Source organism: Homarus americanus, unplaced genomic scaffold, assembly GCF_018991925.1.
Source record: "Homarus americanus isolate GMGI-L3 unplaced genomic scaffold, GMGI_Hamer_2.0 scaffold16712, whole genome shotgun sequence".
NCBI lineage: Eukaryota > Metazoa > Arthropoda > Malacostraca > Decapoda > Nephropidae > Homarus > Homarus americanus.
Genome location: NW_024757794.1, coordinates 2185943 through 2202745, shown reverse-complemented (window position 1 = coordinate 2202745; position 16803 = coordinate 2185943). Strand labels below are relative to the sequence as shown.

General features: G+C 38.9%; 1 protein-coding gene across 7 annotated transcripts in view; it reads left to right on the top strand.

The window, feature by feature from the left end:
- Window positions 1-16803, top strand: part of LOC121857730 — an 80128-nt gene that overhangs the window by 33093 nt on the left and 30232 nt on the right. For 6 of the 7 annotated variants that reach the window (XM_042353844.1, XM_042353839.1, XM_042353842.1 and 3 more), the window contains 3 exons: window positions 8457-9248; window positions 11549-11880; window positions 12304-12423. In XM_042353844.1, the coding sequence (XP_042209778.1) occupies window positions 11554-11880; window positions 12304-12423 (447 nt within the window). In that variant the 5' untranslated portion in view covers window positions 8457-9248; window positions 11549-11553. The remainder of the gene's footprint in view (window positions 1-8456; window positions 9249-11548; window positions 11881-12303; window positions 12424-16803) is intronic. The other variant, XM_042353845.1, reaches the window with a different exon arrangement.

Sequence of the window (16803 nt, the reverse complement as noted above, 5' to 3'; positions counted from 1 at the left end):
CTGCTTTAGAATTTAGTCGTGTGTGAAGTGTTTTTTTTCTCTCTCTCGTACTAACACTCATGCGCGTATTCGACTACTGACCTCATGACTATTCCCAAAGAACAGAGAGACCGAGTTGGCGTAGTGCCATCGCGGACCTTGCAGCTGACTTGCCATATTCGAGATAGGATGTTGTTTATTATATTTACGGCGTTCTGGTCGCGTTATTTAAGGCATTTTTTGTTTAATGTTTTAATTTCTCGTTGCCTAAGCGTTGCATAACCCTTAAATAGTGAGAAAACTTTTGCTCATTTTTATCCTGATTTATTTATTTACTTTTCATCCGTTTCATGTGTCTTATTCTCAATATTGCTTGCTATTGTCTCTTCTCCCTCCCCCCCTCCCATCCACCTACCACCCCATCTGTGGCTTTTGTTAGGAGGGATATTAAGTGGTGGACTGGTGGGTGGGTGAAGGTCTGCTACTACATGGTGGATGAGGACGAAAATAGAACTTGTTTTGGGTTAACTTGCCCTTGATGCTTTGACTTTTACTGAGGCGTACAGTAGTATAGCCTATATCAACTAAGGCTCTTCCACCAGGCACTTAATGTGACTCGAGTTGGCAATGTCTGTACTGTATGTTTTGTTATAAGGAGCAGACAAATAGGCGTACTGTATTTTTTTTATGGTGATAATCTCCAGCCTTCCTTCCTCAGCATGAACTGGTGATGGAACATGATTCTGGTGTGACTTTTGTGTGTGTGTGTGTGTGTGTGTGGTCAGTTGTGTTGCCAAATGCCATGCCACACGTATCACTTTTACCATCATCGCTGTTATCACCCCCACCATTATCATCCAGAACGCAAACAAAGAGTCAGACAGACACACACTCCATTCACACCGTCATATAACTTCATTTATCGGTAGGAGAGAGAGGGGAGGAGTTACGACATCCACCCTAATTTGCATTTACCTAGAAACTATATATTAAAAAAAAGTCCCAGTGAAACCCACTGAGAAAAAAAAAACTGAATATTGCGCCGTCGTCTACTCTTGTATATAGAGTTGTCAAGTGGGATTATAGTACTAATAGGTTGGAGGAGGTATTGTTACAACAGTCGAGTGATTTCTTCACACACACGCACACACCCTCTACAACACCAAAACATCGGTTATTTGTATTTCCTTCGGTATCCACATCGTCATCATTAGTCACCAGTGATTCTCCTAAACTCTGCAACACAATAGTACACACGTGCTTCTAATAAACAACAACTGGCTGTAGGTATGATGGAGAAGTCAACAACCTTTACTGCGCATCACCAACACCGCCTCCTCTTCACCATGTCCTCAGAATTCCTCGTATCAAAGCACCAGTATTGCGTCATGGTGTAGCGTAAACAGAGGGACTACAACTTCATACACAGTCGTACACGCACTCATACACAGTCGTACACGCACTCATACACAGTCGTACACGCACCCATACACACTCGTACACTCACGTTAATGCCACTGCATTTGCGCTAGTTTGGTAAAATATAAGTAAGGGTGACGGTATTTCTTTTGAGAGTCTTCACGCTTACCTTTCTTTCTCAGTGAGATTTCCACAAACTGAGACTGCCAGCTACTTAGAGGAGGCAGAGTCGAGTGCAATCTTTATCTTAAACTGTTGTATATAAAGTTACTAGACGTCCACTACTGAGTTACACGTGATTAATACCAATAAAAGATGTCCGATAAATTAGCTAAAACAAACAAAAAACTAATGACAAATAAATGATCATTAATAAACCAACTTTATTCTCAAACTGAATAAAACAAACACGCAACACTACTGTTTACAAAACTGTGTCAGCTGTTTACAGTATCTGTATATTTCAATGAAAACTGCAAAAATCTAATTTGGGTAAAATTAGGCCTCATCTTTCAAATTCAGCAGTAAATTGTAATGGCTCATGGAGAGGGCGACAAAATGGTAAAATAAATATTTTGTGTGTGTGTGGGAAGACAGACAAACTTGGGTGTCTATAGTGTTGAAATAGGAATACGAGATGAGATCCACTCGCGATGGTGTTGAAGTAATCTTGGAAGCGTCACTCACAAGGTGTTCTCTTAATTAACCTGTAGTATAGGCCGTAACCTTGGGGTCGGTCACCTCAACGTGGTGGGTGGCGGACCGCACGTGTTGGTGTCTTCCCTCGCTTACCCCACTCACACCTCACCCACTCACCTCCACTCACTCCATGGTCAGGCTGCTCACACCCACACCTTTGAGTCCAGCCGTTTCCTCTCGCCTGAGTCGCTCTCCCAACAGTCCGTCTCACCTGTGTTCACTCAACCTCAGCATCACCTCAGTCTGTGATGGCGTAGAATCTGCCTCACTGAATTTCCATTTCAGTAATATATGAGAACATTAAAATAGGCCTGTCATGATTGTTTTCTCGATTGTGTTTAAGGGAAGGATAGTAAGACAATTGAGGTTTAAGGCTGTGGGGGGGGGGGGGATACAGAAATAATTACACTTTTAATGGGGCTGTTAGCTTACTATAGTGTGCATCTTTTAGAAATCATGTCGATGTCAGAGGTTGTAGTGCTGTAGTCAGTGAACGCGGTAGTGACTCGGCCATTTTCTGAGAAGTGGTGACGTGATTCCAGGTTACCAGGGACTCGGGTATTATCCCAAAGCTTTTGTCTTGGTGTAGAGTAGAGTGGTACAAGGTATATATAGATTAATTATTAAAGTTTAGATACAGTGTAGGGCAGGCGTCAGTAAATGAGTGTGTTGTTGTTTCTCTGTTTAACTACACCATTTGGCCGTGAATAGTGTGGTGTGGTTGTTTTCTTGTTTAACTCCACTATTTTTAATCAACTGCGTGACAGGTAGGCCTAATGCATTTGGTTCTTCCGTTGTGTGTGTAAGTTTTATTGTTAACCTCTTTACGGTACAGGTATTAGTAACATGCATTGAAAACCGATTGAAATTTTGCCCTTGAAATAGTTTTGCCGAATAGAATGAAAGGATGGGGGACGATAATTTGTTTTTGCTTTATGGCTCTAAACAGGTATTGACATATGACTGTGGTGACAATATACTGCCCAGCACACACCCCTAAAAAAAGCATAAAATGGAGAATATAAAAATAAATTGGTGATAAATGCAGTTCTAGTAGCTACCCCCCCCTGTGTACCGTTCATCATTTAACCGTTAACGAGATGTGCCCATTATCGTCCGCTTGTGTACTGTACACTTGCTTCAGTCGTAAATCATGTAATCGTGCTAAGGTCTTTTTGGGGTGACCTGATTAATGACAATATTGTTACTGTGCTTAGACAAGACGATTACGTACTTATTTTTGAAGAATGAGTGTATTAAAGTTTTCAATCCTACGTCTTTTCCGGAGTTTATTTTATATTGCTGGAACCACGTACTGTAATGCTTTCTCTGTGACAGTGAACAACAAAGTAACTTAAAAAAAAATCCATATAAGTGCAAAGCGTGAGAGAGCTAGGTCTTTGTCGTGATTCAGGAAACTTCTCGGAAAAAATCAAGATAGAAAATTGACACTTTGAACTAGAGGTGCAAGCAGCTTAAGGAAATGAGCGGAGTATTGAAGTCCTAATTCCTCACCACCCTTTACATTCGTTGATGGGGCCCCAGATAGTTGTCATGGATCAAAATACAGTCGGAGGTTTGGAGTTTATATAAGCGAGGATATTGGAGGAAGTGTGGTGTAAGAAGGGAGGGGGTCGTGTCCCACCCAGCACGTGGGGACCACAGGCGCTCACCACTTGGCTCTTGGCCCATCTCTTCCTCTATCCTTCACCGTTTTCCTCTGAGCAACACCCTCTGTTGGCCTGCTTGGCTTCTCCAACTCCTCTGTTTAAACACAAAGCAGATGATCCAGTCTTTGATTAACATTAACTAAAGAAAATAGCGATGGCACAACGACCTTCCATATTACTTGGTGCCAACCCCTAATGTGAGTATTGCAACTGTGATGTCTCGAGTATTCATGTGTGATCTAGATACAAGGTCGATTGCCTTGCAGTGCCCAGAGTTAATTTTGGCGGGTGTTGAGCCGTTCTTGTTTATTGCTACAATATGGCTATGAAATGGCAACTCGGAATTTGTTGGGAGGTCCTGCAGATGCTGTTAGCTATAGGCTATACTGTACTCGATTTGGAGTACTGTACTCAAAAACAATTCAGAACTTTTACCCCCCCCCCCCTTTAGTATCGCACAGACCCTGCACTTAAACAAAAGGAGTTCAAAACTGTACTGTATGTCCAATGCTTAAAAGCTTTGTTGGAATGTCGGTATAGATGTGGAACTGTTAATATTACTATTAGTTATTTGTATATATATATATATATATATATATGGTAACCTTCATGACGATGTATGAAGTCAACTGGCACCATGCACTTCTCATACATGGCTGTAAGCCAGCACCTCTGGCAGTGGTCCACCCAGTTGACCTTGCACAAGCATGTACGAGACTGGACTTACAACCGAAACGACAGGTGAACGTGACTGGACTTGAACCTGGAACGGCAGTATCACGTTCCTTATGTACACCTAATAACCATCCCACAATGCCATTCACAATACTGAACCTTTACCAGGACCTGAAAGTGATCAAGGTAATGTTAAACGCCGTCTCTCCCATAATTACTCCTTAAAGTGGAAAGAAATACATTTGAAGCCTCTTAAAAATTGGTGCTTTATAACCGCTGTATGTATGAGCGTACTCACCTCCGTAAGCGCCTGGACACTTTTGAGTAAATTAAATTTCCAGGAGGAAAAATAGGCTCAACTATTTTGTAGTTAACAGCACTTGGTGTTTTGAGAACTTTTTGCTTTACAATTGTCAGGTCTTATATTTTGCCTCGGCTTGTACATCCACTAAAAATTTATTCGGCACCCGTGTCATATTGTATCGCCCTAAATGGATAAATAATTATTTAAAGAATGTTATTGGACAAAGGTATTGACCGGTAGGGTTAAGACCTAGTTAAGAAAAGCAAGGAATAATGAACTGAAGGTAGGCGAAGTCAAACCCCAAGGGATTCTATCAAATGTGTAAAACTTAAACACGAGAAAAGATTGGACCAATACAGTCAGATACCGGCGAGCTAACTGATAACGATGGAGAAATGAGCAATAATTCCAATAAATATTTTTCAACAGTTTTCACCACCGAAAATTTAAACATGATACTCGAGGCACCGACTCTATACAGAGATAGTGAAGAAAATATATTAAGCGAGATAGTAGTGACTAGTAACGATGTTAGTAAGCAAATAGACAAACTAAAGCTTAATAAGTCACCAGGTCCCGATAAGATATTTGCCAGAGTATTAAAGGAATGTAAGGAAGAGCTTAGTATGCCCTTAGCAAAGTTCTTTAACATGTCCTTGAAAACGGTTGTAAAACCAGAATCCTGGAGGATAGCGTATGTAATACCGATTTTTGAGAAGGGAGATAGATCACTATCCTCTAACTACCGTCCAATCAGTCTTACATCAATTGTAGGCAAATTACTGGAAGCAATCATTTCAAACTATTCGTAATCACCTGGAGAAGCACAAGCTGATCAATGATTCCCAACATGGCTTCACAAGCGGGCGTTCATGTCTAACTAATCTATTAACATTCTTTTCATCTGTTTTCGAATCAGTGTATGAGGGGCACAATTATGATGTGGTATATCTCGACTTCAGCAAAGCCTTCGACAGAGTCCCCCACGAAAGATTAATGAGAAAAGTGGAGGCTCATGGCATTAAAGGAGATATTCTAAAATGGATTAGGGCGTGGTTACAGGACAGGAAACAGCAAGTGAGCATTAACGGCACTAAATCCGATTGGAGCAATGTCACTAGTGGAGTTCCCCAAGGCTCAGTACTTGGACCATTATTATTTATTATATACATAAGCGACATAGATATCGGCGTAGACAGCAACGTAAGTAAATTTGCTGACGACACTAAAATAGGGCATGTAATTAAATCTGACGAGGACTCCGCAAAACTACAGGAAGATCTAAAAAAAAATTTCGAATGGTCCGAAAAATGGCAGATGAAATTCAATGTGGACAAATGTAAAGTAATCAGTGTAGGAGATGTAAACAGGGAAACCAGATACCAGATGAACAACGATGTTATTGAGAAATCCGACTGCGAGAAAGATTTAGGAGTAGGAACCTTAAGCCAAGTAAACAGTGTGTATTTGCTCAAAACAAGGCTCATAAAATACAATACTTGGGTTTATACAAAGGAGTGTTAGTTACAAGACTAGCGAGGTCATCCTAAAACTATATCTTGCGCTTGTGAGATCTCACTTGTATTATGCAGTTCAATTCTGGTCACCATATTACAGAATGGATATAGAATCCTTGGAAAGAATTCAGAGGAGAATGACGAGACTAATCCTGGGCATTAGGAACCTTGAGTACAGAGACAGGTTAAAGCATCTTAATTTGCACTGCCTCGAGAGACATAGAGTGAGAGGCGATATGATAGAGGTGTATAAATGGAAGTCAGGTCTAAACAAAGGGGACATTACAAAGGTACTCAAACTATTCAACCAGGAGCGAACTCGTAACAATTTGTTTTATATTAAACAAATTTAGATTTAGGTACGAAATAGGTAAACATGGGTTTGGAAATAGAGTAGTGGACGAGTGGAACACGTTACCAAATATCATCATTAACTCGAATACACTGGATAGCTTCAAACATCGGTTGGCTGGATATATGAGCGATATAGGTTGGGTGTAAACGGGACTGCCCAGTATGGGCCAATAGGCCCGCTGCAATTTCTTCCATTCTTATGTTCTTAACTCACGCACACACACACACACACATAAGAACATAAGAAAATATGGAGTCGGCAATAGGCCGTTTGTCCTGTGCATGGCAGCTCCTGTCTAGAGTTACAACCACTCTCTTATCATCCATAAATCTATCTAGCCTCCTTTTTAAACTTTCCAGCATTCCAGCACTTACTACAAAGTTGCTAAGCTTGTTCCATTTGTCTACCACCCTATTTGTAAACCAGTTCCTTCCTATCTCCCACCTAAACTTATCCAACTTAAATCCATTGCTTCAAGTCCTATCCTGCTCGGATATTATAAGAACTTTATCAACATCTTTTATTGATTCCTTTCACCCACTTAAATACTTCTATCATATCTCCCCGCACTCGCCGTCTTTCTAGGGAATGCAAGTTTAGTTTCTTTAATCTATTTTGATATGGAAGGTTTCTAAGTCCCGGAATCATTTTCGTCATTTTTCGCTGCACCGACTTCAGTGAATTGATGTCCATTCTATAATATGGGCACCAGAACTGAACAGCATAATCGCTTCAATGTTCGTCTGTCTGTCTGTCTCATTTCGTGTCCCGCCTTAAGCTTCTTAACCACTGACGAAATTCAAGTGAAACCTTACTTAACTGTGCATCTTAATAAAACTGTCAGAGGTTAAGGTCATGTACAGAGCTCAAAGATCAACCGATCATCCTCTGTTTAATGAACATGATCAGTCAATGCTGCCGATCTCGTGTTTCTCTCAGTAATGTATTAGATGGTTTATAACTGTTGAACTAAGGATTTACAGCTCTTACATTATTTATAATTGTTAGACTAGGACCTTCAGCTGTCAATTTCGTGGCATTGATGCAAACATTACCTACAAAAATCCGATAAGGTAAAGTTTACAGTGACGTGGTATTGATGCGTCATGTATGGACATTACGTCACCCATGTGGAGGTGTTAACCGTCGTGAAGGAGGCAACCCGTCATAATATAATCTTTCCTTTACACCTGGTAGTAATTCCTCTTTACCTCGGCCACACGGGAAATGGCACTCCCCGTATACTGTAGGAAGTCGGGCTGTGGGGTCAGGTGAAGTTCATTGTCTTTGTACTGACCCACTCACTCACTCTGTCACTCCAGCGAAAAACTAGGTAACCTTTTAATCGGTGATCTCGGCTTTGGGGAATTGTCGGTCATGTTATCACCTGGACTAAATATCTACATACACACAGTAAATTTTTATTTTGTTTTATTTTATTGGTTCCTTGATATTTAACTCGCCTCTCTTTCTCTTTTTTATTTTATTTTTTATTATTATTATTATTATTATTATTATTTTTATTATTATTATTACTACTACTACTACTACTACTACTACTACTACTACTACTACTACTACTACTACTACTTACGGGGATTGGCCCACCCGGGCACAGGTCAATGACCCACATCGGGGCCTGGGGGTGCAAAGTAAAAATTTTAATGGAAGGTTTTATCTTGTCAAAGGTGTTTCACAATAGGAATCGACTAAGGATATACCGGTACAGTACTGTATAGTCAACTAGAATCAAGTTATATACTTTTTAAGGCTTTTGTTATTTTATATGGTGGTGGGTACTGCAGATTCCTTTGTTAATATAATGTTTTCAATTTAAGGCAAGATGTGTGGAGGCGGTGTGGTGAGCGCTCGAGGTCCCCGCCCCCCTCAGCAGCTGCTGCCGCGCCCGCTGTGCCTCCGTCGCCGCCGCCGCCGCCCCCAGTAACCGCCACCACCATGACCACTGCCTGAACCCACTTCTCCCATACCCCCACACCACCACCCTTAGCTCGCTTCCCACTAGTTCACTCCTATTCACAAGTATACCTCACTATCCCGCAACTGCTACTGCTTATATTTTCCAATATTTTTGTAACTTTCACCTTTAACAGAAAGGCTCGGCAATTCTTATACTGTACTAGCTCATAACTGTTACCACTCACAGAACATAACTTTGGCCTTATTTTTCTGGACCTATTTGCATCTCTTTACGTTTCCTTGAGCCGGAATCCACTGAGAAGGTCGTGCTACAGAACTTGTGTAGCGGTTGCCTCGTGTGTCAGACCCGCCTGTGGTTCCATCATAGAGTTGAGGTCTTCCTCTATAGCCAGCAGAAGAACACCTCTCGTCTAGAGCCTGTGTTTTGAGGCTCTAGATTGAGAAGTTTTCTTAGCACTTCACTATGAGCCAAGTGTAATACATCCCAACAGAATTTTCTTTTTTGCTTAGTTGCATTTTAATTTCTTTTAGAGCCGCTTGTATCAAACCTCCTTTGACCCTATCCTGTATCCTACCTTATCTTTAATTGTTAATTTACTGTACGGCTAGTTATCCATTTTTCTACACAAAGTTACTATCTCGATAACGACATGAAAACGACTGATATTCTCCCACCAACTGAAGTGTTTAAGGTTAGTTACTGTTTATCCTTTTGTTTGTGGTCTGAGAAATTTGTTTATATGAAGTACAGTATTTTTGTGAAATCAGAATGTCTTACTAAATCTCGTACATTGTTTTATGAATTTGCTGTCCAGGTCAATTTCTTAATTTAATACTGATGTTTTTCATACACTAAATTTCTGTGAAAGTGAATGAGCATCAAAACATTTTTTAATTTATATTGTACAAAAACATTTTACAGTAATAAACCCCAAAATAAGAAGCCTGTTTGGATTGGATAGTTATTCCGTTAAAAAAAAAATGCATGGAAGACATTAAGTAGTAAATGATAAAAGAGAATGAGTGAAACTTTACTTTATTCACTGACTTGAGCAATCCGTTAGCACCTCTGAAGACCAGGTGTGGGTATGTAGGTTAAAAAATGGAGCCTTGGGGGAAGTTGGCCAGAGTCCTATCCCAACAACGATGAGGTCATATGTGGGATGACTCTTCAATATCACTACACCATTACACAAGTTGACGTTATAGAACCGTAGGCAAGTTAAAACTAAACACTTTGCATAACATTATTTAGTTGGGTGCATTAATTAGACTGTGACTTGGGAGTTTAATCCATTGTTTTATCTCTCTCTCTGTTGATTCTAGGTTGTTTTCATTGTTTATAGGGGTAAATATTTGCTCCTTTAGCCATACTTTGTCAAAGTTCTTAAGTTTGTGGGATGGGCCTTTCCACCCTCAGGCCAGACCCAGTTTCAGCCTTTTACAATATTTGCTGCTCTTAAGCCTAGTACAGAAATGTATATACTGTAGAATGTTCCTTCACTGTTAATATCCTACCCACATGAGATTAAGCTTATTTTCTCTCTCTTATGCATAAAGGTGTATAAGATATTAAAGTAATACAAATATAAGTATGCTGTATACAGATAATTTAGAAATTATGAGCATTTAAAAGATAGTAAGGGTTGACTTTCTTAATTACATTTTCTCTTGGTACAAAAATAAATTAGATACCCTTAAAACATTATCAATTAGCCCAAGGACACATGTGAATTTTAGTTTCTCTATAATAGACACCCGGTACTATCTGCATTGGCATGTGAACAAATGTGGGCGAGATGAATTCACGAACAGACAGACCGGTCGGAATTAACGTGCCTCTTATGTCGTAAGTGCGGTAGTTGCATAAGAGTGTATGGTACATGTACTGTATAAGGAATTGGCTGAAAAATGATATTGTGAGTGAATGGTTACAAACCTACACTATACTTATGTCATGACAATGTAAGGTAGATGCCAGTCTTATCTGAAAACTAGAGGTTTTGATCTCTGAATGACCCTCCTCTTTAAGATTAAATTTGTGAAGACAGTAATTAGTGTGCAAGTATTCACATCGAGGAGTATGGAATTAAGAAAGACATTGTTAGATTAAAATAAAGATACACAAGTACTGTACTGTACTGTATATTGTAAGTGTTGGAAGAGCAGGTGGTCAATGGCCTAGTTGGATGTTTGCTACAGTATTTGGCCTGCCTCCGGAATAACTGAACATTGGCATAAATATATTTGGAATTGTTATCTTGTATATAATATATGTGGCCTCTAGCCATTAATGTGAGGCTTTTCATCTCCTGGTGCATTTAGTCTTCTACTGTACTGTTACTTCTCAGTTTCTTATTAAAAAGAGAGCCTTGGGGAATTTACTTTGTGAATATGTTATACAGGTGTTACCTAGGATTCTGAAAATAGATCATACATTACATTGCACCAAAAATAGTTTGTAAACCATCACTTGACATCTGGTTTTTAATGTGCTTTCCTGTTGGGATATTTGTAAGTTATTGATTTTTCTATAAATATTAATGCATGTTTTATGTTACTATCTTATTATATATATATATATATATATATATATATATATATATATATATATATATATATATATATATATATATATATATATATATATATATATATATATATATATATATATATATATATATATATATATATATATATATATATATATATATATATATATATATAAATATATATATATATATATTTCATATAAATCCACAATGAAAACGTGAAGATGTCTTGAATAAAGGAAAAGCTAAGATGCTCCGTTGTTTCCATTTTCCGTGTGATTTTATCAAAATATATATATATATATATATATATATATATATATATATATATATATATATATATATATATATATATATATATATATATATATATATATATATATATATATATATATATATATATATATATATATATATTACATTTTCTTCTTAATTTTCAGTTGTTATGAAGCTTGTACGGTGTGAGTGGGCGCCATCACTGGTGGTGGAGTGGCTGTGTGGGGAATTGGAGGAACGCGGAATCCCGGGCCCCACGTACGCACACACCCTCCTGTCCCTCCTCCACCACCACTACTGCCCCCACCCTGCTCCTGCAACACCTATCTCTGCTACAGCCTACTCTGGTAACGCTACTGGTCGCTATCACCATCCACTCTCTCGCCGCCACCTGGATGACTTTGACTTGCGCGATTTGGACTTGGATGACCTCTTAGGTCACACTACTCACCCAGACGCTGATCTTCCTGATCTTTCGTCCTTCACACCACAACAGGTATAGGGAATTTATTTTACGTATTTCTTAGTGACCTAACTGATAGCCTATTTTATAATGTACAGTGTACAGTATTTACTTGCAGAACAATAATAAAGTTTCAAATAAATGTATTCCTCTTTTATATCTTTGAGAAATTCATACAGTACAGTATTTGACTGTTATAAGACTTCTTTTCTCTGTTATAAAACTGTTCGCAAATAATATCAAAAGAATATTTCTGAATTTAGAGACAAAAAATGGGTACTTTAGTTTTTGTGGTTTGGAAGTATATACTGTACAGTGCATAGTTTTATATTTTGTGTGGCAAAATGAGAAATGTGGTTTCAGTGAAGAGTACAGTACTGACTGTTTGACTTAGTACAGTTAAACCAGTTAGGCTAACCTTAACTTATCAAGTTAAAGGTTTTGCCTACCTTGTAGCGTGGAGGAAGTCGTCGTGCTCGTAAACGCCACAAGGTTCGCCAAAAACAGCGAATTCTGACCTCAGAGCAACTGCAGAAGGTGGCAGCTCTCCAGTGCCTCATGTCTGCTTCTGATGAGGTAAAGCTCATGTAATAAATTGCTTGCTAATCTGAAAACCTTTATAGCAGCTTTTATAGCCTGGCATCTGTCCAAGGAAAGTTATGTTTCTACTCATCAAGTCTGTGAGTAGCAACCCCTCTGATGGCTACACTGATTTAAACGGTTGGTACATCTCTTCCGTCACAACTCGAGCCCACAAGAAACAGCTTACACATTTGGATCTTTCTTTATGGGACAGTCTACTAAGCTTGTAATACTTAGTCAAAAGGTAGTCAGTTTAGTGGTGAGGAAGGTACTGCACTTTATTTGGAGGGAGGGGGGTGTTGGTGGTAGCCACCTAGAGAGGAGTAGAGGAGTGAGAGTTGACTGGTCTTTAGTAGCTACCTTAATGGAGGTAGCAAAACATACAGAAATGTTGTGTGGTGTTGGCAGCTTATAAGTTTAGTGTAATAATTGCCAACTGTAGCTATTAATTAGGTACTAGTGAGGTGCACGTGCTGAGTACCATTGAAGTTTTTACTCTCTCTCTCTCTCTCTCTCTCTCTCTCTCTCTCTCTCTCTCTCTCTCTCTCTCTCTCTCTCTCTCTCTCTCTCTCTCTCTCTCTCTCTCGCTCTCGCTCTCGCTCTCTCTCTCATATATATTTATTCTGGAAATCTTATCTTATAACAAAATCAGGACACTGAGACTCAGAACCTTCCCTCTTGCCCTGGGTTTCGTCATGGAGTTCACTTGGACTGAGGCCTGGTGCTTGATATGCAGTGTGACTGGTGATGATCCATGGGCAGGTCTTAGTGTGTAAGCTGTTGTAGCATGGAAATTTACTTTGTTCTCAGCCTCAAAAGGTAAAGCCCCATCTTCCAGACCTTCACTGATGACTAGGGTTGTGACATTAGAGTTGTATTATTTGAAATCATGCCAGCTGTCAGTGACTGGGGTTAGTCTGGGTTGCAGCATGTAGACTTGATAGGTAAGAGCAGGAGTCTTTGTCCAACTCGGCTATAATATGGGATATCCAGGATCAATCCTTCATTTTTCTGATTTACAGAGTAACCATAACATGCTCCATGTGTTTGTGTGCATGTGTACACAGGTGCATCCATGTGATCTACTGTACAGGGTTTTTTATAAATTACTGTACATTCGATTAGGTGACTAGTTTATAATAACACACATGCTCTGTAATCCACGCAAGTTAGAAAATGGAAAACACTCACACCATCTTCAATTCCCATTCATCTTATTTAGTGTTGAGTATTGTTGAACTAAGTGCTTCCTGTGTAATGTTTTGGGGTGCAGGTTTAGATGTTAGTACATTAGGACTTATGTTCACTGAAATTGGCAGGCCCCTGTGTTTTTAAGATAATGGATATCACTAATTCATCCCCCTCATAAAGAAAAATACAGGAGCATTTTAAATGACCAGACACCTGCACATCCAGAATGTCATAGGAAAAAACAATAGTAATCCTGAAATTATAACAATTGAGAAAACGCACAAAGTTGGTGGTGATGCTGTATCCACAAAAGCATCTGGGAGCGCCCATTTCTTTTTCTGTTGGTATTCCATTTTTCAGAACCTCTTTCTACCTAAATTAATTTATACCCTGGAATGGGGTTCTGTAGAATTCCTTGCCACAGTGTCTTCCAGCATCATATATCCTCCATCAGTCCACAACATCCTTCTTCACACATCTTTGGTTTTTGGCAAGAGGATGCCTTGGTAAATAGATTTAACACTAGCAATTTTGTATTCTCTCTCTGCACTTTTTCTTTGTTAAAAAAAAATTATATATATTTAAGCCTTGTTACCAGGGTAAAGGATTATAAAGCTTTGAGTTTGTGGTTCTATTATCCTTGTTGTACTAATTAGTTTGAGCTTGTATGGTTCACCTTGTTCATTGTGTGAGGGATTGATCCTGAAATCCCATTTCATAATACTGTACAGTGGTCCCTCGGTTAACGAGATTTCGGTTAACGAGTTACCTTCCATAAGATTCTTGACTTCGGTTAACGAGCAATCCCTCGATTAACGAGTTTCTTATGAGACAACCTGAACATGATTTCGCTTGCATTTGGCGGTCCACCAGCTGTAGTATTAGTCCACCAATACAGTAATCGGTTCTAGGGCTTAAATTCCTTACCATTTTAGCAAATATCAAGAAGTTTATACTATTCAATAATTTTATAAGTTTAATATTAAATTTTTTACTCATTTTAACAATTATTGAACATAATTGAAGGTAATGAAACTAGTTTTATGCGTGCCATCCAGCCTCTCAACACACCATACAGGCGTCAGTCTTTGTGTCTTTTCAGTGGTGGTAACATCTTGCTTGAGACTCTCTTCAACTAAACGCTTTTTTTCTGTGTTTGCAAGCAAATTATTGGTCATTTTGAAATTTATTTTACATATTGACAATATATAATGCAGTGCAGTGTTGATTTAAAGAAAATAATCTTGAATTACACCAAGAGCACTAAAATTTTATGGGTGAAATGGCACCATGGGGTGACTTCTCTTCCACCCCAATGCCTTCTCTTCTCCCTTCTCCTCCACCCCCATTCTAATTCCCATCATCATCATCCAGGAGCCTTCTACATACACACCTCAAAGTAAGTGTACTTTTCTACCTTTTTTGTTGAATTTAGGTAATTTTTGGTGAGCTGGAACCAATTACCCTAAAACCCATTGAAACAATGGTTTCGGTTAACGAGTTTTTCGGTTAACGAGCAACCTTCAAGAACGGATTGTGCTCGTTAACCGAGGGACCACTGCATGTAAAAAATGAATCGGGCAACTCAATCTCCTCCCTCCTTCTAATGGTACTAAGGTGAGCTGGAAATGAAGTTGGTTTGAGAAAGCTTCCCATTTTCTAACCTTCTTGGATTATGGAATGCCTGTGTGTGTGCACAGCAGATGAAAACTCTTGGTTCTCAACTTTTAACTCCTTGTTTAGGGGAAGCAGCTGAGTTACAAGATAATTTTATTTCTAGTTTGCAGGTTTTACATGTATTGTGTTTCTGGAGTGTCAAATAGTAGGTAAACTTGTTGAAGCTATACAGCAATCACTTCATCCTGCATAGTTGTAAAGTGGGATTTCAGGATTTATTCCAAATATTACTATGCTAAGAATACAGTGTCCAAATAAAATACAAGGTAGATAATGAAACATCATTCAAGCATATTCAAATCCTGCCCACAAACTGTTAACAAGGCAAAATAACGAACTAGTGATATTGGTACTGTAAATCAATGTAGTCCACTGCTAGAGACTGTCTCGTGTCATTCTCGTTAACCTCTAAAAAGCCCTATTTCATTATCATCGAGTGAAGTGGTACCATGGTAGCACCCAGACAATTTTGGCAAGATTTGCACCATAGGTTTATCATGTGGACTTTGTCATAAATTTATCAAATCTACCAAGTTTGGTGCAAATCCACACACATGATTTCAAAGTAAATTTGTGGCACAGACAGACAGACGGCTCAAAACTACCCAACCCTAAAGTTGGAGGCCAGGTAACAAGTTACTGTTATTCAGATCTATCATCATGAAAGACATTCCATAATTGCCTACAATCAAATACTGTATGGTAAGAACATTGGAGACACATCAATAAAACCGTGGATAATGACAAGACCTCATTCAGTATGATGATGATGATCAGGGGCTAAATTAACCCAATTTTTCAGTTCATTTAGTGGATAGGTTATGTTATATAAGGGATTGTGGCAGCCAGCCTTTACTCTTGGCCGGTCAGCAGTTTGGTATGCCAAGAGTTATGTATTCCACTGAATGAAGTATTTAGTGAGTGGCAGGAGGTGTCTTGTGTTTAGGGCCATCTATCACTGCTCTACCAAACCTAAGGTACAGGCCTTTTCATTTTCTGTTGAACAATTGGGAATTAAAAAATCTTGATGAATTTTGAGATGGGTGTGGGCAAATAAAAATATATGTGCTTAACTTTTGTACGAGGTTATTGTCAAATTGCACATACAGGGTGTCTCATAGGTTGTTCACTATAGTGAAATTTATGTACTTCTCTTTTTCTTTTTTCAGTTACAAGAATCATAACAAATAAATGAAGATTAGGCATAATGATCAGTCAAACAGCCACTGGGGCCTCCAGTCCTCACACCTCTTAATTTCTTCCTCTGGGGTCACCTAAATGGTTCTTGGATGATCTTGGTAGACGACAGATTTAAGGTTACCGGGTAACCCAGAGAAAGGAGAGAGGTATAAGGCTCGGAGACCTGGATGTCCACTTGATTGATCCACATCGCTTAATCTTCATATTTATGATTCCCTCTCCTGAAAAAGAAAATGAGAAGAACATTAATTTTCCGATGATATTGGGACCTGAGACACCCTTCACAACATTTACTTTTTAGTGTGT